This window comes from Cupressus sempervirens, chromosome 1 (genome assembly GCF_028749045.1).
Source record: "Cupressus sempervirens isolate cs-2001-9-10 chromosome 1, ASM2874904v1, whole genome shotgun sequence".
NCBI classification, from domain to species: Eukaryota; Viridiplantae; Streptophyta; class Pinopsida; order Cupressales; family Cupressaceae; genus Cupressus; species Cupressus sempervirens.
In genome coordinates this window covers 690,745,983-690,770,750 of record NC_143118.1, presented here as the reverse complement: position 1 = coordinate 690,770,750, position 24,768 = coordinate 690,745,983, and the positions used below count along the sequence as shown (strand labels likewise).

General features: G+C 36.1%; 1 protein-coding gene across 2 annotated transcripts in view; it reads left to right on the top strand.

Annotated features, from left to right (window-relative positions):
• The first annotated feature begins 612 nt into the window (after positions 1-612).
• The window catches only part of LOC149579820 (myb family transcription factor), a 158,882-nt gene continuing 134,726 nt past the window's right edge, over positions 613-24,768 (top strand). For both annotated transcript variants that reach the window (XR_016352784.1, XM_089787137.1), the window contains exons 1-2: positions 613-2,447; positions 21,424-21,511. Coding sequence is in view for 1 of the 2 variants with exons in the window: in XM_089787137.1 (XP_089643263.1) it covers positions 735-2,447; positions 21,424-21,511 (1,801 nt within the window). In the remaining variant the exon portion in view is untranslated. The remainder of the gene's footprint in view (positions 2,448-21,423; positions 21,512-24,768) is intronic.

Genomic DNA, 24,768 nt, shown 5'->3' with positions numbered 1-24,768 from the left:
CAAACACACCCCCCCCCGGCATAGCACATAAAATGACAAAAAACGAGCTGGGGCACGGTTGCCCTAGCTCAGCTTCAACTTGTAGACCTCCGCCATCTCTTAATTCGAAATCACAACTAATACTCTCTCTTCAATCTAATTTATTTAATTAAACTTTAAAATTATAATTATTTACTACATTATTATGAAAATTTAAAAATTCTATAATACAAATAGCATAATATAACTCTATATTTGATTAAAATATCTATATTTGAAGTTGGTAAGGAAAATAGATAGTGATAACTAATATTGATTAAACATTCATTTGTGAAGTGGAAGATAAAAACGATTGTTTTAAAAAAAAGTTAATTCATTTGTCACAAATGTGGAAAAGATGAAGTTGTAATTAATGCATTCATTAATAGAGTCGTTAGAAAATATTTGTATTTTCGTTGGAGAAAATTAAATTTTTTTATTGTCTTTTTTGTCATAGGCCAATACAATTTTCAAAATATTGTATTTCTCAATTTAAAAAAAAACATGCAAATTGATATAGCCTTTGCAAACATTAGCATATCTTCAAATTTTCAAATTTTTAGATTTATGTAAATAATATGAAATCTCGTGATTCCATTTAGTTTCCTGCCAACTAACGATATCGTTTTAAACTTTTTTGACGATTCAACTCATCATAACAAACGGGAGTTCCATACTGTCATTGGTCCGCGCACAGAGAATTTTCTTAGGGTTTGATGGAACAATTAATAGACGAGCAGCTTCAAAAGAAGAAGAGGAAGAAGAGTAGAGATTTGATTGGGGAGAATGGTTCGGGGAGTTGTCCAGGCGAAGGATATGTGGGAGTCTTTGAAGCGCAGCCAAGGGACAACAGGGAAGATATGACAGAGAGGAAAAGTAAAAAGAAAAAGATAAAAGATCTGAGAGCTGAAAATGGCGTAGATAAGAAACTGGAAGAGGAAAACCGTGGTCTAGGATTTGGGGAGGTTTCTGAAATACTGGATAGGCGCAGTCAGGAAACCAAGAATGGAAGAATGAAGGAAAATCAATATTTGGAGGCAGAAAATGGGTTTGATAAGGAATTGGAAGGGGCAGGAATAACGAAGAAAAAGAGGAAGCGGAAAAATTTGGAAACTGTAAATGGTTCAGGAAAGGAATTAGAAGAGGAAAATAGTTGTGCAGTCTTCAAAGAGACTGCTGGAACGCAGGATAGTCGGCGTTTTGAAAATGTCGAGGGTGGCAAGAAGAAAAATAAGAAATATGTGAAATGTGAGGATTTTAACGAAAATGGATATGAAGAGATTCCGTGGAGAAAGGAGAAGGAGGAGGAGGAGAAGAATGATGCCGAAATTCAGACAGCATTGTCAAAGAAAAACTCTCAGACAAGAGAAAGCAAGGGTTTTTTAGATGACAAAATTGATGAGAGACCTTTGAGATATCATGGAGGAAATAAAGATCAATTTATTAACAATTCCGTGGAAGAAAACCCGTCAGAATATATTAGCGTTGAAAATGATTCATTAAGAAAGAAAAGCATCAAGAGTAAAGGATCAACATCCAGTGGTGGTAAAAAGACTGGAGCCATAGGCGAGTCTGTTGGAAGCCAGTCCATCGAAGGAAGTCAAATTACAAAGAAGGAGAAAAAAAGGAATAAAAGTAAAGGGTTAAGCCAAGAAGAGAGCGAGGAAGAAGTGAGGAATCTAACAGAGGAAATTGAAGAGTGCACCGACAAGACTACGAGTGTTGACAAAAGTATGAGTACGGACGGAGCAGTTAGATTTGAAGAGAGTTTAGAGAAAAATATGAATGTCGATGGACTAGCATGGAAAGAGAAAATTTCAAAGAAGAAGAAGAAGAATAAAGTTGATGGTGAAGAAAATTTAGACGTACTTGACAATTTTGAAAAAAGTAGTATTAGGAGGACAGCGGTAGAGAGATCTGCCAAGAGGAAGAAGGACAAAGCAGAGGGAGAGCGAGTTGAAGTCCAACCTCCGGAGAATACCAGTAACAAGGACAATTTGTTGCATGAGAATGTAAACAAGGAAAAACGAATTTACAATATAGCTGCAGAAAAGGCAGAAAATCCAGACCGTTTTGCCAACAGTAGGAGCAAGGAAAAAAGGAGAACTGAACAAAAGGAAAGAATTAAAGTTTCTGCTGATGATGGTAACCACTGGGTTACTGGGGATGCCAATAATTCTCGAAAAGAGGCCGTTAAATCTTCAACAGATGACACATCGTTACACAAAAAGCAAAAGAAGGTAACGTTCTCCAGTCAAGTGCAAGTATGCGAGGCAGAGGAAAGGATGGACAGAAAAGTCAGTGAAGATCCTTGGTTTCCAGAAGAAATATCTGATACAGATGACAAACAAGATCAAATAGTTTGGGGAAAGCGGTATAGTCCAGAGGAAGATCAAGCAATACGGGATGCTATTTCCAAATACATCGAGGTTTTTTTTTTTTTTTTTTCAATTTATCATACTCTCTAAGGGGTTTTATATGTTATTTCTTGGTTTTTTCAATATCGTTTATATTAGCTCGATTGATAATGTTTTAACTATTACGGTGTTGGTATTGCCGTGGACTTGAGTCTCGTTAGATTAGAATGGGTGTCAAAGCTTACGATCCATTCTTGAAACTTGTTTTATGTAGACACTTCTTCCGACCGTTATTGCAGTAGATTTTATGTAGCATACTTGGAGTTAGTATGAAGAATTATGCAGTACGGCTCTCATTGTTTGTGGTGTTTTCTTTATGCACTAATGTTGAACCCTCCTACATTGCTTGGTAAATCTCAAGTAAGGCTGTGAGCCATCTTGAACGAAGCTTGGAACTAACTGCAGCCACATTTTACTGTTGGGTAAGCTTGGGCAACATTCTAAAGATTTAAACCTTCGCCACCCTCGATTGCAACCCATGTTAGTAAACTGTTTAACTGAAATACTGATATGTCTGTGGCAGTCATGGATGGATCTGTATAATATTAATTAAACTCAAATACTTAATCAAATACAGCTCACCAAGTCACATTACCTTTTGCTTTTCTGAAAATCCAATTACGAAGAAGAGAGGTCAAATATGCATTATCGATAATAAATTTTATTACAATACATTCATTTCCATTCTTCTTTTCACTTCCAACATGGTAGCATTTATTACCCATGAACAACCTCCTTATTATTCTAGCAGAGTAACTTTGCATTTAGCAGTTCCTCGTCAAATTCTACATCCAAACAGCTGAATTCATAGAATTGCAAGAGGTCCAAAACCACCAAACGAGGTGTCCAAAAGAGGATCTTCTTTGCAAACAACCACAACCTTTGGCTTAACTCCAGGGAAGGAAGTCAAAAGGGCCCCGGTTTTAACTCCAGTGCTCATTCTTGCAAAACAAACATTACATTAAATGTAATAAATTTTGGAATACTACGGGACACCTGTTGCCTCTTCCAAGCACTCACATAGAAAATTCTCCAACATGGCAGCACCTATGTACCTGTGGACGACCTTCTTATGCTTCCCATCTGCCTTTATTTTTGAAGAATAATTCTGCATTCAGCATTTCATTAAATTCTACATCAAAGGGCTGAATTTATTGAACAACAAGAGCTTTAAAACCACCAAACAAGGCGTTCAAAAAAGGCTTTTCATTCCAAACGAACACACCCCTTGGATTACTCTCCATGGAAATCAAAAGGACATCAATTTTGATTCCCATACTTTCCGTCTGACATGGATGCTGAATCTTGCAAAATATCATTACATTAGTTGTAATAAATAATGGAACACGAATTGGTACCTGTTGCCTCTTCCAAGCACCCACTTGGAAAAGGCCAAGGGTCAGTCATTTACCCCATTCCCAGGTCATCAGTAATCTCATTCTAGGCATCCAGATGTGGTGAAAACAATTTAAAATAATTGTGCTCACAACCCATCTTTACTTTTGCTAGTAGAACCCATCACCTTTTATGAATGTATTAAAATTTACAAACAATAGTGAGAAGAAATGTTACAAAATCTTTCCATAATATGCCTTAAATGCCTTGGGACATTTTCCAAGATTGCTGGAACCATGTCAGAAGATTTACAACGTAGATGAAATCTTAATTCTAACACCAAATATATAGGGTGGTATATACAGGACCTAATTCTTTAGTAATATGTTTGGTTTTCTAGAAATGTTATAGTTTCTATGCATTTTGGAGCTGCTTCTCATTTCATTCAAAGGTAAATTGTTCTGGGACATCCTATCTTCCACCATTTTCAAGCGAATTTCGAGATTTTGTTATTTTCTATCATATCAATCAAGGCAAAGATAGAAAATGATTAGCCAGAGATATATATGAAATTGATTAACAAAGATTTCCTTCAGACTTCTAAACGTAATGGTAATAGTGAAATTGGTTATCAAAACTGGACACTGTCCAATTCCCACAAGCTCACTCAGAACATAAGCAAGTGAATGATTTGCAGAATTTATATTTATAAAACTGAGTTGAGGCATGAAATTAAGTCAATAATTGGTCCTCACTTATAAGAACTGTTAAAATAGTTGTGAGGTGACAGATTTATTCCTAGCCTGAGATTACAATGATTAATAATTGTAATTCTTAGAATATGAGGCCACAGAAAAACGGCATGCTGTGAACAGTGAAGAATGAACATATATGTCAACCTGGCTGGTAAAAAGATTTTTTTTATGTATAACGTTACCATTTAAGATGGCGAGGCAAAGGAGGAAGTTGCAGAGTGATTCAGGGGTAACGTCCAATAATGTTGGCTGTACTAAAAAAATATGCGAAGTTGATTTGTCAGAGATTGCTGATAGAGACATTTCTGCATATCAACGTCTGGCAGTGATTGGGAGAATTATGGGGTTGAAACTCAGAACAAAGGAAATTAGAGGATGGGTCATATCGATGTGGGATGTGGCCAGAGAAGTTTATTTTATGGCAAAACTATTTTTTATCATTGAATTTGAGAGAGAAGAAGACAGGGATGACATATTTGTTGAAGTAATAGCTGCAAGACAGATCTTCTTACCTGTTGCAATCTGCCATTAGCAATCTCAGAATCGTTTTCTTGACGCTAGTAGCAGTTCTGTATTTAGACACCCTTCAGCTGAGAGTAATATGCTTATTCATTTCATTTTGTGTTCAACTCATTCCTTCATTCTTTCAGTGTTCGCTGGACACATTTTGACATGGCACCTTCTTTGTATGACTTGGCAAATTTGCCATGCCTTGCTGTCTGTATTCCATATTGGCATCCTATTTGGCTTCGTGCGTAGACTATCTCCAATGCTGGCACGTTGGTAACTATCATGTTGGCATTGTGCAAGTGCCGTTGTTAATGCTTGCTCCTCTGAAGTCGACAGTTACTCTTGTCTTCATCGGTTCTGTCATTATGGTTGTCGGCCCTCATAGTGCTTATGCCAATTTACCTTTCATTCAGCGTGGCTATTTTTGCAACCATCTAAAAACGAATCATTACGAGAAGAGACTCTTCATCGTTGCGATATCTATTCATTGCTGGGCATTGATCGTATCGGGTGTAATTATTATCCAGATCATATTTTGGTGATTGAGGGCGATTTTCAGTATTGTGCATGTGAACAGCATCAAAAACATTGTTCTGTATATTGTGTTAAGTCTGAGATTTCAGTATATTGGGTACTGTGTGTATGTATAAAATGTGTACATGCAATGAACACACTTCAATAGGACATTTCAATGTTAGGGTTAGTATAATCAAAATCAAACAATGAATACCATAGAAACTCTATCAAATTGAGGAACCTCAACAAAGAAGCAAAGGTCTGCAAATATTCCCTCTGTACATAGTTGCACTCCCAGCGTACAAGAAATAAAGGCTTTTGAGAGACAGGAAACATAGATAAGCGAAAGGAGAAAAGAGCAAGAGGATGACATGGCTAGGCCAGTACAGGATAGGTTGAGTATATATGCATATGAGAAATTTACGCTCGGGAAAAGAAAAGATCAAGATAGGGCCATCGAGGAAAGCCTTGCTGCAATCTTGGAGCAAGAAATGATAGAAGATGAGGCTAATCCAAAAGAGGAAGAAATTCCTGTGGCAACAACTGAGATTCCAATGGTGGAGGTTGAAGATCCTAAAGTAACTGTAGAGAGCCTAGGGGGAGAAGAAGAAATCAACATTTGAGTAGTATAAGGAAAAGATCAGCTGATAGTGCAAGGGGGTCAAAATGTACCTATTCCAAAATGGCCAAGGTAGAGGATTTAAAAAAGTCAAGAGGAAGAGGTTGACTCAATAGTTGAACAACAAGAAATTTTGAACCACGTCAACCAATTTGAGGAAAGGGGAAAGCTAAAAGGTTCACTAAGGTTGTAAGCGAAGAATTAGGATCTAGGATTGTGCAAATTGGAACTCTTACAATCGATAAGACCAAGGATCAGATAATTCCAGCTGAGTACCATGTTACAAAAATCAACCTTTTTTTTTGATAGGTAATCGACCGAAGCCTAGATTATTTATTATTCATTTTATTATTATTGTTAAGATTAATTATTATTATGTGTTAATATCGAGTAGATTCGAACCCAAGACCTCCCCAAGGAGAGGCTCGCAATTTACCGATGCGTTGTAGGCTCTTGCCTACAGAAATCAACCTTGGTCATGCTTCCCGTGAACAAATAATAGAGGACTTTGATGATTCCACTGAGGATTTGAACAAAAGAATGAAGAAGCTGGAAGAAGGGTACCGGAAGTAGAAGAGGGAAATCAAGACTTTGTGTAAGTTCATAAACAACTTGCCTTGTCTAATAAGGGAAGAGGATCCTTTTTTTGTTCTCCCTACAAGTGTTTTCATTGAAGCAATAGATGATATTGATAGGATCAAGCAGACAACTCAAGGTGCAAAGGTTTGGGTAAAAGGAATTTAGGAAGGAACACTCAAACATGCAAAAGAATTGGCGTAGGTTCATAGTAGGACATTAGCAGTACTCTCCAGGATCCAATGCATAGATGAATCATTGGAGGATGACCACATTTACGAGGATCATGTATACAAAATCTAATGGAGACTCCCAAGCAAGCATTGATCAATGGTGAAGTTGACGGTGAAGGGGATATTAATGACTTCCTTCGGTGGTATAGTGTAGTGATCACAACCAAAGAAACATTTTGAGAGCTTCACAAAGGGATTTGCTTGGTGGAGAAATGTAGCTGACAACATCATGTGAAGGGTTTCAAATACAATTGCATCTCTATTATCACAGAGATTGATAAAGAACGAAATAACGTTGGACAACTTGAAAGGCAAGTTGGATGAGTTATTTCACCTTAATGTTTTTGAGAGATGATTATGAGAACTTCTTGATTTTCTCAAACACCATGCATACCATTTAGGACTTGTTACTAGATTGGGAGGAAAATTTGGAAATGTTAAACGATTGTGGCAATTTTGAAGTTCAAGTAGGAATCGACACCAAGCATCAACACAGAAGAGTTAGAGACAGTCTTTGATTGATTCCATGCTATTAGACAACAAAGTCGAGGACATATGGATTTAATGCATAGTGGGCATGTGTGTAGTGGTCATTTATTGCACTGCACTCTCTTCCTAAGTGAGCATGTGTAGTGGGCATTTATTACCCACTACAATTGTGGATTCCATCCTGCACTAATGTAGATCCCATTTTCTTTGCCCTAACCCTAAATAGGGCTGATGTGACCTGATTTTGGCCATTGGTTATTGTTTCCATCTAGGCCACCCATTGTATTTGAGGACCTGCATAAAGGCCTCAATTCTCATTTGTAAAGGGAAATTTTTTGAGATTATTGCTTTGAGCTACCAAAACAATAGAGTATTTATTGAAGTTTGGTGAATACTTGTGTTTTAGTGCTTGCTTGTTCTCTTAATTCCCTCATTTAGATTAAGTTTAGTAGATAGATTGCGGTGTTTGCAATGGAATATGTGATGATGTTTTGATGAAGGTACGCTCTGATACCACTGACAAAGGGCCACACCACCCTTACCAACTCATGACAAAGAATGCAACAAGATCTCTCAAGATCCAATCCAAACCCAAGCTAGCCCAGATCCACACTCTGGTAGAAACCTCTGAGATCTCAACTTGTGCTCGCAAGCCACCAAGCAACCTCCTTGTTTCTAAACCGCAGTCACTAGCTCTTCTCCAACTTTATCCAAGATCCAAGTGTAAATTGTCTCACATTCGGCGCTCTGTCTACACACTCACAACTCCATCACAATCCTGCTGTAAACTGCCTCACATTCGGCGCTCTGTCCACAGACTGGGGAAAACTCACTCTTCACTTCCTCCTTCTCTTTCACACCTTGAAGCCTTCCAAGTTTTCCAACCTTCACCTTCCACAACTTTTACCTTTCCAAGCTTTCCTTCCAAAGCTTCTACTTCTCGAGCTTCTCCTTCTCGAGCTTCCACTTCTCGAGCTTCTACTTCTCAAGCTTCTCCTTGAGCTTTCACCTTCTTCTCGAGCTTCTCCTTCTCGAGCTTCTCCTTGAGCTTCTCCTTGAGCTTCTATTTCTTGAGCTCTTTCTTGAGCTTGATTTAGAAATGCTCATATGCCTTGCTTAAATAGGCACTTACCACCCCATGCATGACTTATCCACAACCTTCTAGAATTCCTCCACAACCTTTTACAACTTCCACAACCTTCTACATCTTCCACAACCTTCTACAACTTCCAAAACTTTCTACAATATTCATAACTTTCTAGAATTCTTCCCACACACCTCGATAAATGGAATACAACCATTTATTTTTTATTTTTTTCTATTATGCCACTTATGCACCTCGAAAATAGAAATCCCCTTTTCCTTTCTTTTTTCCTTTTTCCCTTTTTAAATTTTTTTTTTTTTTATTTCTCCTCTAATTTTCGTCACTTTTCTCTCTCCTCCAGAATTAAAAAAAAAATAAATTTATTTATAAATTTTTCCATGCAAGATGCTCCTGCATCAGACTCCCCCGGTAGATAGAAAAGTGTGTCCCACACTTTGACGCTAAAAGAAAGATCTACCACCATCTTCATCTTCACCAAAGGCTTCCACCTCAACGGGGACAACAAAACCACCATGCAAATCTTCCACATCTGCATTACTCTATCAAACACTAGAATCTCAACCATCCAATCAACAAGCTCATGCCCAAGAACAAACTGAATGTAATGCTTCATTAGCAAACTCCCATTCACATCAACAACTAGTGCGTCCATACCAGCAATAACAAACTCCACATTAGCATCCACATGTACATTTCCATCAACACATGCCAAACTCTCAACACTAGCAACCTCATTGCTCACAACAAGATGCTCTGCAATACATAACTTACCTCCAACAACAACTGGATCATCCATGACCAAGTGCTCTGCAACATACAAGTCACCACCAACATCAACTAGATCATCTACAACCGAGTGCTCCACAATCTCCTCAACCAATTGATCATGAAAACCAACATCTGTCCCAACATCAACAACATTAGGAATATCTTTAGCAACAACCTCTAGTTGCTCTACAGGTTCTGCATCAAGCTCCACAAATTGATCAGCAAAACCATCATCTTCCACCTTGACCTTCTTAGCTTTAGCATCCAACCGAGCAAACATCTTAGAAAAATTCCTCTCCACTATATCATGGATTTTCGCAATCATCTTAGGGTCCAATCCTCTTGGAGCCATCTTCCAAGATCTTTGTAAACCCTCTGCAACAAATCCTTCCCACGCTCCTTGTGACAACCAAATTGTTTGCAAGTCAGATTGCAACCTGCCACCTCGCATGAACAATCAGGAACTACGTCACAAGTCTAGGACAATGAATTTTCAATCCACAAGCTCTCCACAATCATGCCTCAACAAGTTCAGTCTTCCATCTCTGCATCAATCAATCAATCTGCATGTCCTCCCAAGGTCCTAGTGCAAACTGCCTCAACTTCGGCGATCTGTTTACACGCTCAAGAACCCCCACTCTGATAAACTTCACCCAACCAAGGTCCTAGTACAAACTGCCTCACTCTTCGGCGATCTGCTTGTACACTCAGGAACTCTTGCTCTGATACCACTTGATGAAGGTACGCTCTGATACCACTGACAAAGGGCCACACCACCCTTACCAACTCATGACAAAGAATGCAACAAGATCTCTCAAGATCCAATCCAAACCCAAGCTAGCCCAGATCCACACTTTGGTAGAAACCTCTGAGATCTCAACTTGTGCTCGCAAGCCACCAAGCAACCTCCTTGTTTCTAAACCGCAGTCACTAGCTCTTCTCCAACTTTATTCAAGATCCAAGTGTAAACTGCCTCACATTCGGCGCTCTGTCCACAGACTCGGGAAAACTCACTCTTCACTTCCTCCTCTTTCACACCTTGAAGCCTTCCAAGTTTTCCAACCTTCACCTTCCACAACTTTTACCTTTCCAAGCTTTCCTTCCAAAGCTTCTACTTCTCGAGCTTCTCCTTCTCGAGCTTCCACTTCTCAAGCTTCTACTTCTCAAGCTTCTCCTTGAGCTTTCACCTTGTTCTCGAGCTTCTCCTTGAGCTTCTCCTTGAGCTGCTATTTCTTGAGCTCCTTCTTGAGCTTGATTTAGAAATGCTCATATGCCTTGCTTAAATAGGCACTTACCACCCCATGCATGACTTATCCAAAACCTTCTAGAATTCCTCCACAACCTTTTACAACTTCCACAACCTTCTACAACTTCCAAAACTTTCTACAATATTCATAACTTTCTAGAATTCTTCCCACACACCTCGATAAATGGAATGACAACCATTTATTTTTTATTTTTTTCTATTATGCCACCTATGCACCTCGAAAATAGAAATCCCCTTTTCCTTTCCTTTGTCCTTTTTCCCTTTTTTTTTAAAAAATTTTATTTCTCCTCTAATTTTCGTCACTTTTCTCTCTCCTCCAAATTTTTTTTTTTGGTTAAATTTATTTATAAATTTTTCCATGCAAGATGCTCCTGCATCATGTTTTGACGAATTCCTTTGGTTCATACTTTTGACATTTAGCGATTCTAAATCATTGTTCAAAGTTAGCTTCACCCCCTTTCATGCATATGCTTAACTTCTTCCATTCATATACATTGTTCTTTATGATGGTGTTTGTGGTGGTATGCAAATCTTTTGCATAACCCTTGAAGATTGCACCAATTCACGAGTAGTTGTAGTATAACTTGGTGAAGCAGAGCTTGGTCATTGAGGAATTTGTTCAATAGAGTACCATCTGTTTTTGTCACTACCCTTAGGACTAGAATAGAATTTCTAATTCCTATTTCCTTTAATTTCTACGTTTTTTGTGAGAATCCTAAAGAAAGTACTTCATTGCAAAACCTTTTGGTAGCTCCCACCTCCAACATGACTTGAAATGAATCTGAGAAAATATACGTAAGGCCCCTTGTGATCATCAACAAATCACATCAACCACCGAGCTTATCCATAGTCAAGACTTGACATTGAAGGAACCTTGGAGTCATCATATGATTGTCTCGCAATCTTAGCATACACGAGACTTTGTTCAAGAGAGGATAAGATACCTCGGTATTTTGTTCTACTGTTGGTGGGTCGTAAAACACACATTAATAATACCCTATTTTAATTTATGGAGACTGAAAATAGATTGGTTGGAGTAGACGTAAGTGAAGTCAGTCTTGAGTGGAGGAAATTTGCAGTCCAATATTTTAATCTAATTTTGGATACCTTATAGTTGTTTCTATCTCTAGTTTAATGAAGCAATTCTCTGTCTATGTTTTAGGGAGCATAGTTAGACTTATCGATGTGAAGCCTAGTAGGTCTATATCAAATTCTATTGAAGTATTTCAAGTCTCTTGCTGAACAAAATTTGGTGTATCTGGAGATCTAATTTTTTACGTGCAAAGATCAAGAAAGATCAATTGGTGGATTGTGAGAAAGATTAGACAAGTAATTGATAAATATTTGGTACACTTGAATAATGTTCATGAATCTTTTATGAAGTTATTAATTCATATTTTAGTATAGTAATTTATGTATTCTCTTAGCATTTGATTTGAATATTTCTCTTTAGGGTAGCTTGATTCTATGAGTAATTATTATTATCTCTAAAATGTGGATGAATCAAGGAGCAAAAGGATGATCATTAATGGATTATTTACCCAATATTGCCTAAAGAATTCAAAGAAGGAAGATGTAACATCTTGATAGGGAACCCAAGAGAAATTAACCGATAATGTTGCTGAGTTTGCTAAACTTTTTTTTTTGAAAGATTAAAACAAGCAAGAGATAGCAAGGTGGAAGTAATAAATACATAAGCAATACAGTAACATTTACATCTCTCAAGGGTTCCATAATGTTGAATCACATACATAAGTTTTTATTAAGTTTAGGTTTAATAAATAAACAAAGTCCATGTCATAGAAATAACCACATGTACAAAACCTCATGAAAGAATATACAAGGACATAAGATGCATACTCATCTGCTATGCATGCTAGAAGGTATGAAATGCTAAAAGAATATACATCATGAAGATACAACATCTTGTAAGATCTCAAGTAACTAAAGTACAAAATACTAGAACATGACCATATAACATAATCATAAGATAAGAGGATAGAGCATTTGCAACAAGGTACATCCAGCATTGGTGTCCAGGTGTTTGATCTCAATGGCAAAAGAATCACTACTCCCTATCCTCGTGGAACCTAAATGGTCCATTCCCATCGTGTTGAGGAGATAGTCTCAAGCCCCATATGGATAACATTGCAAAAGTCATAACAAGAGTCTAGGTAAAGGAATCCTAATAGCATTCTATCTCAAGGGTACCAAGTACACAAAGTGACATCTAATCTTTGAGGCAAACAAAGACACGTAGGAAACCTAAAATGCGTATGGGAAAGTGTCATCACATGAGCCAACTCTAAGGTTACCTTGGTAGTCTCTCTGGACTTTGCCCCCCTAGTGACTCTATGCCTCATTAGTATCCTTTCTTACATACAAGGTATACTAATGAGGCAAGGTCGCAACTAAACATCCTCTCGACTCCCATCCTATCCTTTACTAGCACTCAAGGCATGGGTGAGGTAACATATTGACTCTTTTTAATTCATTTTAACCCCATTAGTGAAAGTCTTATCACTTATTTAGACTACTTACAATGAGTTACCTTGGTAGCCTCTTTAGGGGTTCAACCCTCATTGCAAGCCACTTCTCAACATACACATAGATAATCTACCCAAAGCTTATAAAATTACATCTCATAAAATCACAATAATCATAGTTCTATACGAGCAATTGGAAATCACCAATAGGTAACAAATCGAAACTTGAAAGATCACATCAAGAAAATCACAACACATGAGCTTTGTGTAGAAGAACTAGATCCCATAACAAAGATACATAAGTAGTTGAAAACATAACTCACAACTCCCCGCCTCTGGTATACATTCCTAGTTTTGGCCAACTACAAGGGTCTCCCAACCCATCACAAAATAAGGACTTAACATTATAAATGACATTTAACGTTATAAGTCTAGTAGGGCTATATCAAATTCTATTGAAGTATTTTGAGTCTCTTCCTGAACAAATTTTGGTGTATTTGGAGATCTAATTTTTTTAGGTGCAAAGATAAGGAAAGATCAATTGGTGGATTGTGAGGAAGATTAAACAATTAATGCATAAACATATCGTACACTTGAATAATGTTCATGAATCTTTTATGAAGTTATTAATTCATACTTAAATATAGTAATTCATGTATTCTCTTAGCATTTGGTTTGAATATTTCTCTTTAGGGTAGTTTGATTCTATGATTAATATCTCTAAATGTCGGATGAATCAAGGCGCAAAAGGATGATGGATTATTTATCCAATATTGCATAAGGAATTCAAAGAAGGAAGAGATTAAACATCTAGTGGGGAAGTTACGATAGTTGGAGAAATGAACATATGAAGACTTAGCTTAAAGTCACGAGTTTAAGTTGATATCACATAACAAGGTTGGGTCAACCTTGGATGGTTTGTTTGCATTAGCAAGGAAATTGAGAAAGATGAAGACACCAAACAATGAAGAACCTATCATTGCAATCAACTACTTCTAAGAGGAGGAAATGACGTTCAGGGGGAGTTAATTCCAAGAATTCTAGGCATGAGCTAAGAGCATTATGGTTCTAAGATTAATAGAGGGAAGCTCACTTCCAAAGAATTTCTTTGCAATCTCCGAGGCAACATGGATCAAGAGAGAGTTCTACGAAGAAGTGAAAATGTTAGCTTAATTGGTTGCAGTGTTGCAGAGAACAAAATTACACAGTCAATCTATAGTTGACATCAAGTTGCAAAGTTATTCAAAATAGGGTGATTGGGGATAGGGTTGAGGAGGATGGTCTTGGACCCAAGCACAATGAAAGTTTCATATATATTGAATATCTCTAAGGTAGTATTCCAAGCAGTCTTGAACAAGGAGGTTAGGAGGTTGACACAAGTGCCTGAAGATTTAGAGGGAGCTTGAGTGGTATATAAAGAGTGCCATGACCTTTGTAGAGGATCATCAAGTTCATGAAGTACTGTGGCTTTGAAGGCTCCTTTTTAGTCATACATTGGAGCCACAATTACTTATTGTAATAATCAAAGTTGTGTGCATATTACCCATGTTGAGAGGGAGTCTTCGCTAAGAGGGAGTCTCAACATTTATATGTTCTTTTATGTGCTATAATGCACTTTTCTTTGAGATGGAGAAATTGGAGGTGAAAGCCCTTGTAATATATTTTTCTCGGAGAGGAGAAATTCGATATGAAAGCTCTTATAATGCATTTTTCTTTAAGACGAAGAAATTTGAGGTGAAAGCCCTTGTAATGCATTTTTTTCTCTAAGAGAAATTTAAGGTGAAAGCCCTGTTTTGACCTTTTCACACATTGCCCTATGAAACGAGAAATCCCTCTTTTTACTCTTGGCCTTGTCTTTTTCGCATTTGTTCTTGTTAGTTTTAGCCTTTGTCCCTTAAGGTTCTCCTTGTGTCGAATGAGAATTGTTAAAATTAGCTTGGGCAAGTTTGTTAATGTTGTAGCTTCAATTGAATTAATTTGATCAAGAGATTAATGTATACCAATTAAACATTATTATCAATAACTAATAATAATTAGATGAGTCATATATATATATATACCTAAGTATTTATATATACATATTGTGTAATATTATTGACATCTCATAATTATTAATTAATGTTATTGAACAACATAGAAACATTGTCTCTACATAGGACATGTCTCTTCTACCCATGTATATATACTTTCAGATTTGCATTTGGAAAACACATAAATTACAACAGTGCTATTGCATTTGCATCAATCCGTTCCTTGACATGGTATCAAACCGGGTTGCTTACTAGCATGTGAGGTTTCAATATTGAAAGAATTGAGCATCGACACTTGAATTAGCACTTGCTCGACAATATGTGTTCAATGTCTTAAATTAATGATGCGCAATTTAATCTGTGTTGGAGTTAGTCGTTGGAAAATATATAGTTAAATTGAGCACTTACAAGATGGTTGTATTCTATGGGAGCATGGACATTTTGCTTTGGTGCTGATAATATTTGTGCGAGTATAAATGCGAGTATAAATGCTTGTTGTGTTTTGCTTGTTGGATGTGGTTTGGAGTTTGAAGTTCTTCATTGAATGAAGTTTGGATACTATAATATTTGTGTGCCATAATCATTCTTGGAAATAATATCACCAATCAACAATGTTAGAAGATCACATATACAATGTGTAGATCTTATGGACTCTCACCGTGTTTGGAAGATAGTAGACTTGTGAAATGCTAACATTTGGTATGGTTGCATTAAGAATGGGGATGATGATCTTCAACATGTGAAGAGGAATGCATTAAGATTGGTTTGTCTGCTGAATAGAATTGGAATTGTAGGCCTTGATTCGGCTTGAATAGTGGGTTCTCTTTCCTACCCAGAAAAAGTTTACTAAGAAGTGATTAGCCTGTGAAAGGGGTGAAGCCCTTGAGGTCTAAAGCAAAGAAAGTGTGTTAAATGTTGTTATGGATCAGAAGCATGGAGTATGGATAGGAGGGCAAGCATCTTGGAGACAAAATTGTGAGAATAGTATGACTAACGTCAATTTGCATGTTCTTGATTGTTTTCTTTTAAGTGTCCTCATCGGCAATTGTTCATCTGCTTCAATAACATTAGTAACAACACTTATGTACAAACGAGTAGTCCTTCGATTCAGACTGGAGAAGCTTGACGACGCTCTTCTGAATGACCAATTTATGCCATCAAAACTAGATAGGTCACAGTTGTCGGAATATACCAAATAAAATTGTCGACTCAGCTTGACAAACACCGCATAGTCATGCATCCAATATATTGACGGGAAGGATCATGGAATCCACATGAGATTGCTAAACATGTAAGTCACGCATGCTTCATACTCACTTGGGTCGTAAAGTGAAAGGCGTGATAAATAATTATTATTTAAAACGATAACACTTGAGTCAATGCTGACAACCAATTCTCCATACTCCGATAACTATCGAAGACTTTGGTGCCCTTTTTGCGAGTATCTGTTGAGGTTACTATTTGTGGTAATTATTTTGGCAGAATATGTGTAAGACTAAAATGTATGTGAAAGATGGCAATTTCGATGACAGTAGAATGCTATTACATCTTCTATAGCGAGCACAATGTTTGCTTCAGATTTATTCAGTACATCATTTGGGAAATGATTATTTTTATTGTGTAAATCATTCTGTTGTCTGCAGTATTCGTTGGATACATAAAGTCTTGTATGTTTTGTATATGTTTAGCAGGTATGACGAAACTGTTAAAAGGCATAGTACTTGATTGTTAAGAGTTAACAATTACTGGTTATGTTATCTCTTGATTAAGCTTGTGAAAATTGCATTTGGATTTTAAGCATTCAATAAAGGATCTTTGGTCTGACTAGGTTTTTCACCTTCAAGTGGAGGGTTTTCCTAGGATAAATAATTTTGCAATTTCTTCAAAAAGTGTAATTCAATAATTTAGGATTTGAATTGGGAGACATTTGAAAGAATTAAAAAACCATGCCTTTTCCTTTTGGCATCACCTAACATGATTTTTGGTTATTTTCCAAGGTTGCATGAGTACTCATACCCACACCTGTGGTACTCATAGGCATGTAACCAAGTACCGGGCACACGTATCCCAAGTACTGGGTACTCGGTGGAGAGCATCATAGCTAAGGACTTTGATTTTTGATTTTTTTTTATGTTTTTTGTTTGCGTATCAGCTTGTTGTTTATCAAGCTTAATTCAATATGTAATCAGTTCGAAACTTTGATACAGTATTGATTAACAATAAGCTTTATCACTGTTCAAGTCAGAAGTTTATCATTTGCAAAATGTCATTGTCATTTGATTTATGAGTTTCTTGTTCATGTTTAAAGTCTGCCTTCTCTATCATGCATGTAAACATTTATCATATATTATTATTACAAACATATAGCAAATCTGAAACTGAAAATAATACATTACATTTGCAAACTTTATCACTGTTCTAGTTATGCATCTAAACATTTATCATACATTATTATTACAAACATATAGCAAATCTGAAACTAAAAACAATACATTACATTTTCAAACTTTATCACTGTTCTTTTTTTGAAAAACCAGTCATGAATTTTAGATTTTCTATAAATATAAAAGTATAATTAAAAATAAAGCTTGGCATACCTAAGTACCCCCATCCCCTATTATGAAAAATTTTCGTACTGGTACCGGTACCCTAAGTACCCCCGTCCTCGTGCAACCTTATTATTTTCCTTTTAAAACTAGAGTGGGAGATTAGGGGTGATAATGCCTAGTGGGGTAAATGGGTAGTACCCCTTACAGTTTGAAGGGCATGCCATTTTTCATTTTGATCACTTTGAACATGGCTCCAAGTGTCCTTCAAATCCATATAAAATGCAAGTTTCGAAGTAATATAAGAGCAACTAGTTCCACTCTATTTTCGCTAGTGTTTCTTTCAATGGATTGTAGTTTAACCTTCATTTCTCTTTTAATTCTCCTTGGTTGTGCCTGCCTTGAGATTTGCTGTGTCTGGGTGAGTATTGTCAAGTGTTTTGTATATGTTATAGACAATTGAAGTTGTATGCAACACACAATTTATGCCTTGAGAGTCATAATTGCTTTATAGGTTCATTGTATACTATAGCACCACATATGGTATGATGCTCACCAGACTTGTTGAGTACTCGGATCTTAAAGCTTTGGGCCTCATTTCACTCTTTCCACCTTATGACTTGCTGGTTCAAGGTGAGTTCTGTTGAGTCTTATGACTATGGTATGGAAGATGGAACTTTGATTCAACATGCAATTTACGTTGTTAGCCTCATATGTCTTTTATAGGATTAATGAACATTAAAGCTTCAGATGTTGTATAACAATGATTCTCTGGTTTTGGACCCCTCAGAAAATTGATCTTGTAATACTAAATTTTACATCTAAATAACGTGTCAGAAAAAATGTATTTGTGGCTTTGGCAGAAGCTTAAGGATAAAATAAACACCTTTTATTAGGCTAGTGGTATCTCTTCATTTTCGCAATCAAACTAATTTTTCTGTGGGTTTGTACAAAATGTGTTGGAGCTCTGTGAAACTTAACTACAATAGGTCGAGATTATGCTTGTGTCTTGTTGGGGTTTTGGCTATGGGGAAACTTATATGCACCCATAGCCAGTGTTAAATAGTGTAAATCTATGTTATTTTCACTGCAATACGGTGCATATAAGTTGCACCGTAGACGGCGCCTCTTGTTGGTTCCCAAAACCACAGATTGGAAATCCATGAGTGTTGTCAGTTATCCAATAGGACCACCCAGTCAGTTCTGGTCAACAGATGAGAAAAGTATTGCCAAGTCTCCAGTGACTATTTGTGTTTCACGGGAATGGGAACATGATCAATATGCATATTTTTCAATTTTGTAACTCCAGTTCGATGCCCAGACCGCTGACTATTCATTTGGCTTAGTGGCTACTATTGATGATTGCAGGAGTGATGTTGAGGGTGGATTATCAAAGATCTTCAATATTGCTTGTTCTGTATATGATAATACTCCATATGTAGCATTACAGTTGTAGACACCACTCAGACCCAACCTTAGCAATCTCTAAAATAAAATCTTTCCTATATATGTTCTTGAACAAATTAAGCCTTGCAGATGCTTTTTCTGAACAGACAATTCCTGTTCTTCCATAACTTTTCAAATGATCAAGTTCTTTGAATTCGATTTGATCAATATTAAAATACCAGTGTTTCTTTCGCATAAATTTCTTTTTTTGTATTTGATGGGCAGACTAACTTTGTGCTCCGGAATTTGAACTCTTCTTTGCAAGCACTACATGCTTCCAAAGGCTAACACAGAACATCACATTCCATGGTTGGGAAAGCCGATAGCAGAACTGAATAATGTAGAGACTGTTTTCCTGTGTTGATTCTAATGACTCCACCTATATTCATCTGCAACCTTCTTCTTCTGGAGAAAAATATGCGTATTCCACCCTGCAAGCTATTCCAGTGTTTCAAATATCATATGCACTTTCTTCCTGTTGTTCACTGCCTCAAAGAATAATGATTCGTATGAGACTTTTGATGAAGATGCAACTCGAAGGCATGAGAAGATATATAATCTTAATAAGTGATAAGATATAGGATAGCAAGTCTTTAGAAAGGATGCTTAAGTAGATGCTCAAATTTAGAAATTAGGGCTCCATCATGTCCGATGCTACAAGATTATGCTTGTCTGTGGCTATGTCTATAGCAATCAAATAATTGACAGATGAGTATGATCAAGAAGATGTGATCGCCTTATAGTAGTATATGCCTTGCACTTTTAATTCAAGTTTGTCATTATCTTGGCAATTTGGCATCTACAATTATGGATTTCCAAGCGGTATGACATCACACTACTGGAGAGCATTCAATGTTATAATAATTGTTGAAGCCTTAATCAGTTTTAAAAGATTTTCTGAACTCCTTTACCATTTAAAATGGTAATGTCTTTCTAAGAGATTACTAGATAAATGCCTGCCGTTGACAAATAAAAGTGTACATTCTTCACTGTACATGTAGTAATGAAACTACAACTATGTTTTCTGTGTCCATATTTCTCTATATGCAATTACTGGAGATGTGAAAATAGTACTTATGGTGAATAGGCTATGTCAGCCACTAGTTTTCTATGAACACAGCCCGAGCAGGTTTCAACTGTTGTAAAGTTCAAGCCTTAGGCAAAGTTCTTTGGTTGGAAAAGATGGATCAGAAATATAAAACATTTCAATGTTGCAATTTCTATATATTTTCTGCAGATTCCAAACTCACATTCTGAACTAGTATTTTTCTGAACTTGCCATAGAATTTTGGAAATTGAGATGTACAGGTAAATTGAGCATCAAATGAAAAACTTGAATCTGGATATTGCTGGAAGTGGAAGCTATTCAGAACTGAATTTTTAGTTTACATTATATATTTGCAAGCAAAGTGGAAAAGTAACATAACTTCAATGCTGTTTAAAGGCATGATATTTTCCAGAGCTTGTATGAGTGAATGAAAGAGCTTTTGGTAAAAATTGCGTGAACATTTTTGAATCACACTCCATGATCCATCATTGATCATTCAATACTGTTGGAAAATCCCTTACAAACCATAGAAAAAGAGGGATCTCTTGATATCATTGATGCCATCTCAGGTCAGCAAAGAGCATTATGGTTGCTGCCTTGGCCAAACCAGTCTTAGAGCTGTGCACAAGAAATGATTGCATTTTCAAAATCTTGATGATACCTATTTCTGACTTGTCCTTTTGTGTATTGAATAATTTCTTTTTACCCTTATACCAAATAGCCTATATACATTGACCAAAGTGGTATGTTGGTGGAACTCATACCTGAGACGGTAAGATTGAGGACCCATTGCCTCAGAAAATGCATTGGTGGATCCAATGTCCAAATGGGGAACTTGGCCCTTTAATCTGCAGTGTCACATTTAGAAGGTTATTATGTTGAGCAAAACGATTAGAAGGTTATAAATTTTAAAATTTCTTCTGTTCCTCTGGGATGGACGCTCTTAATCTTGGCTGTCTGCCAAGTAGAGTATATTTTACCATGCTTCATTCATAAGAGAATCAGCCAAATTTTTACTCTCTTAGAAGTTAACTGGGTTGGATAATTTTCTTTACCAGCTGACAGCAGCATCAATCATTACAGCTTAAGATCAGAAGTTTGGGAATCAGAACTGTAGCAGAGAAAAGTTGCCATTTTTTTTTCCTCGAACAATGTAGTGAATATTTTTGTTATGATATGTCAGTCTTGTTGTCTTGTGTGTAGCAGCTCTCCCTTCCTTTTTTTGAACATGTCTAATACTTTGAAAAATGGATTTACAGGAACATGGCCTTGCTGAAAATGAAGGGTTACAAATGATTTTAAATTGCAACAAATATGCAGCAGTTCGTAAGTGTTGGAAGGAAATTGGTAATCAATCTGAACTAAAAACTTCTGTCTGCCCCTCTGAATTGGTCACTATTATCTAAATTAAATGTTGCTAGTCTCCGCTTGTCTTGAGGACAAACTTATTTATGGTACTTAAATTCTAATTTTTATTCTTATCAAAGCTTGTTATAAGAGTTGACCATATTTGATATTATTTATTTTAGTTGTCTTAAGTCATTCATTTTTTAACATATAATAAAACATTCGTCAGATTTGGAATCTTACATTAGGTCTTGGTCTAGACAACTTAAAGTTTCAATTCAGGCCACAAAATAAATATCTGGATATGAACCCTCATGCAAGTCTAACTATATTCTATCTTATGTGTTTTGTTTGATTTCAAACATCCTATAATGTAGAATAGTGGATCTGTTGTGTATTTCATCACCTTCACTTTTCAGTTTCTAAATCATGTGGTTTCCTAGTTTACTTGATTATTGATTTTTATGGCCCTAGTATCATTTCTTGGTAAAAAATGCAAGTAATTATAATGTCCCCATTTTTTGTGAGCATTAGACTTCAAGGGATTAGCCTATTTCCCAACCCTCGTAGGCTAATCAGCTTGGTCGAGCCAGAGTTTGTTTTCCCACTCCACTGATCCAGATATTGAAGATTGCTTTTTGTTTGAGTCAGATTGGTACACTTACTACTGTCTTTTATGGGAAGGTCAGGGTTTCCATCTTTAGCGGCGCACCTGAATAGCTTGGTGATAGTGTTGAGATTCAGTATCGTTCACTGGGGTAGTTATTGAGAGACTTACTATTTATAGTAAGTCATTGCTAAGGAGTTGCTTTATTTGGCAGGGGCACTCAGGGTCACGGTATGCACATTGATTGACTCATTTGTCATTTGGCATAGTTTGGAGGGCTTACTATTTATAGTAAGTCAGTTATGCTCAAGTTGCTATTTATAGTAGTGCACTTGGACTTGGTGTTGGCAGAGTTCATCAGTTGAGATATTGGAATGAATTATTGGCTCAAGCCCAAGACATTAATTATTAATAAAAAATCCTTTGTTAATAATTAATGTTTAGAGTTATAATATTAAGTTTTTATTTAAGTGGGGGGCAATTGACACATTAAATCATTGAGCATATGATTTGAGAAATATTAATGCTTGTGTGGGTCATTACAATGAATGCTAAGGTGAAAAGAAATGACAGCTACGCTAGTTGCTAGGTTTTGCCATAAACATTTGTTAAGTAGTTCAATGTCAGTTTTGCAAATATCTTACTTTGTAAATTGCTTGAATCAGACAAGAGGGAATAAGTTGCACACCAAATGTTCGATATAATGTTCATATATATTCTGCTTTTAATCAGCATATGAGTTGTCATGCCAAGTGCTTGTGAAAATGTCTATTGGTTGTAGATGCATATTTTATATGTAGAAATCATCATTCCAAAGGTTGAAAATGTCACAATCAAATTTTTGACCTAGCTTGAAATATAGCTGTTGAGGTTCGCATGAAGTCGGTAGTTTAATTTGATATAATCTGGTGAAATGGTAAGATAGTTAGTCGTTAGTTGATCGTTAATCGCAAATTCATGGAATTAAAATGAAAGGTTAACTGTTATGATTATTTATGATTTATAATTTAATTACGGAGAAATTCCTTGCAGGGAGCATGTCGAAGGGGTGGAAGCATTGTCAGAAAAGAATTAGGCAGGGCATCATCAATCACTGGGCAGACGGGTAGAGGACCTAGCGATTTGAAATAGGATACATCTGTGGAACCGCATGAGTTATTTAAATAAATAATTTAATTAAAATAATTGAGTTAAAATATAAAACGTATCTTAAAGGATTTTAATTTATCTTTCGTCATATTATTTTTTAATAATAATTTATATTTAATAAATAAAATGATTTGGCAGCATTATAATTTTAATAAATAAGTAATGTTAAGATTATAATAATGTTCGAATTTTGATAATAATGGAATTATTATCTTCCAACTTTATTCTTTCTTTTTAATATCCTTGCTTTTAATATTTAGCATGATTAATCAATTAATATTTTGGCAATTCGAATTGTTTTACAATCTTTCACCAACCTTTTTATTTTATCTTTTAATTTGATTTATGATGTATTCGAATGGCCGTCTTGGAATTCAAATAGTTTTAATCTTGAACCCTCGGAAGCCAAGAAGTCACATCTTCTCATATATTAATGGAAGTCATGAGTGAGAAGAGAGATCTTTTTTGTAACTCCTGACTTTTTAAGGATCAGTTTTCTTTATCTAACCCCGACTTCTTCTTTTCGATGCGTGGTGTGTGTGCGGAATATATATATATATATATAACTCAGATGAAATTGCATTATCAACATGGGGGAAAAGCAGAAGTATTATGTATTTCTTTGCAATATATCTATTCTTCCACAAGACGAGACACCCTTCTACTAGTCCTTGTTCTGTATTATGTGCATCACGACCACAATAATCTTATGCCAGATATTCTTGCAGTCAGATATGGTTTTCATTTGTATAGACTCACGTGTAGACTGCTGCCGTGGTCTGGATTGATTCCATCTTGACTACAAATCTCCTTGGGTTGCAGGCTTAACTGCGTACAGGTCATGCTACTGTGTTTTCCTTTATCATTTTACTGCTGATTCTAAGTTGATCCCGATTTCTAACCAGCGATTCATTCTGAGAGAAAAATTTAGTATATGTTTGCTTACGTGGTACTTCAACTATAATAACATAGCTGAATACAACGCAATCTTTGGCAACACATAATAGGAACGAATCATTGTCATCTCTTGGGTTGAAATTACTAATATCTATACTTTTTAAAAAAAAGGCCTTTGAACCACGATTTCAATATAATCAAGCATCTGTGTTTGCTGTAGAAGTTAATCGACTACTGGCCTCTAAGTGCAGCAATTTTATCTTGGTAGAATCACAGACTTCAACAAAGAATATAAGCCAAAGATACGTTTTGGCTAATGTATGATTGTAAATGAACTTTTTAGATAGCAAGGTATATGTTGTCCTAGCCATTATTAAATATATATAAACACAATGTGTATGTACATTTATCGCTACATTGATGAATTGTTGATACTATAGATTTGATTTTCTTTCTAATTTTGCCTTGCTCAAGGTAAGTGATAGCTAGGTAATCATAGTATGGATCCATAGAGCATTATGCCAAAGGCTATTAGAGTTAAACACTCAATTCTGGAATCTTAAAAGATCATAATCATGTAATTACAAAATGTAAAATCATGATT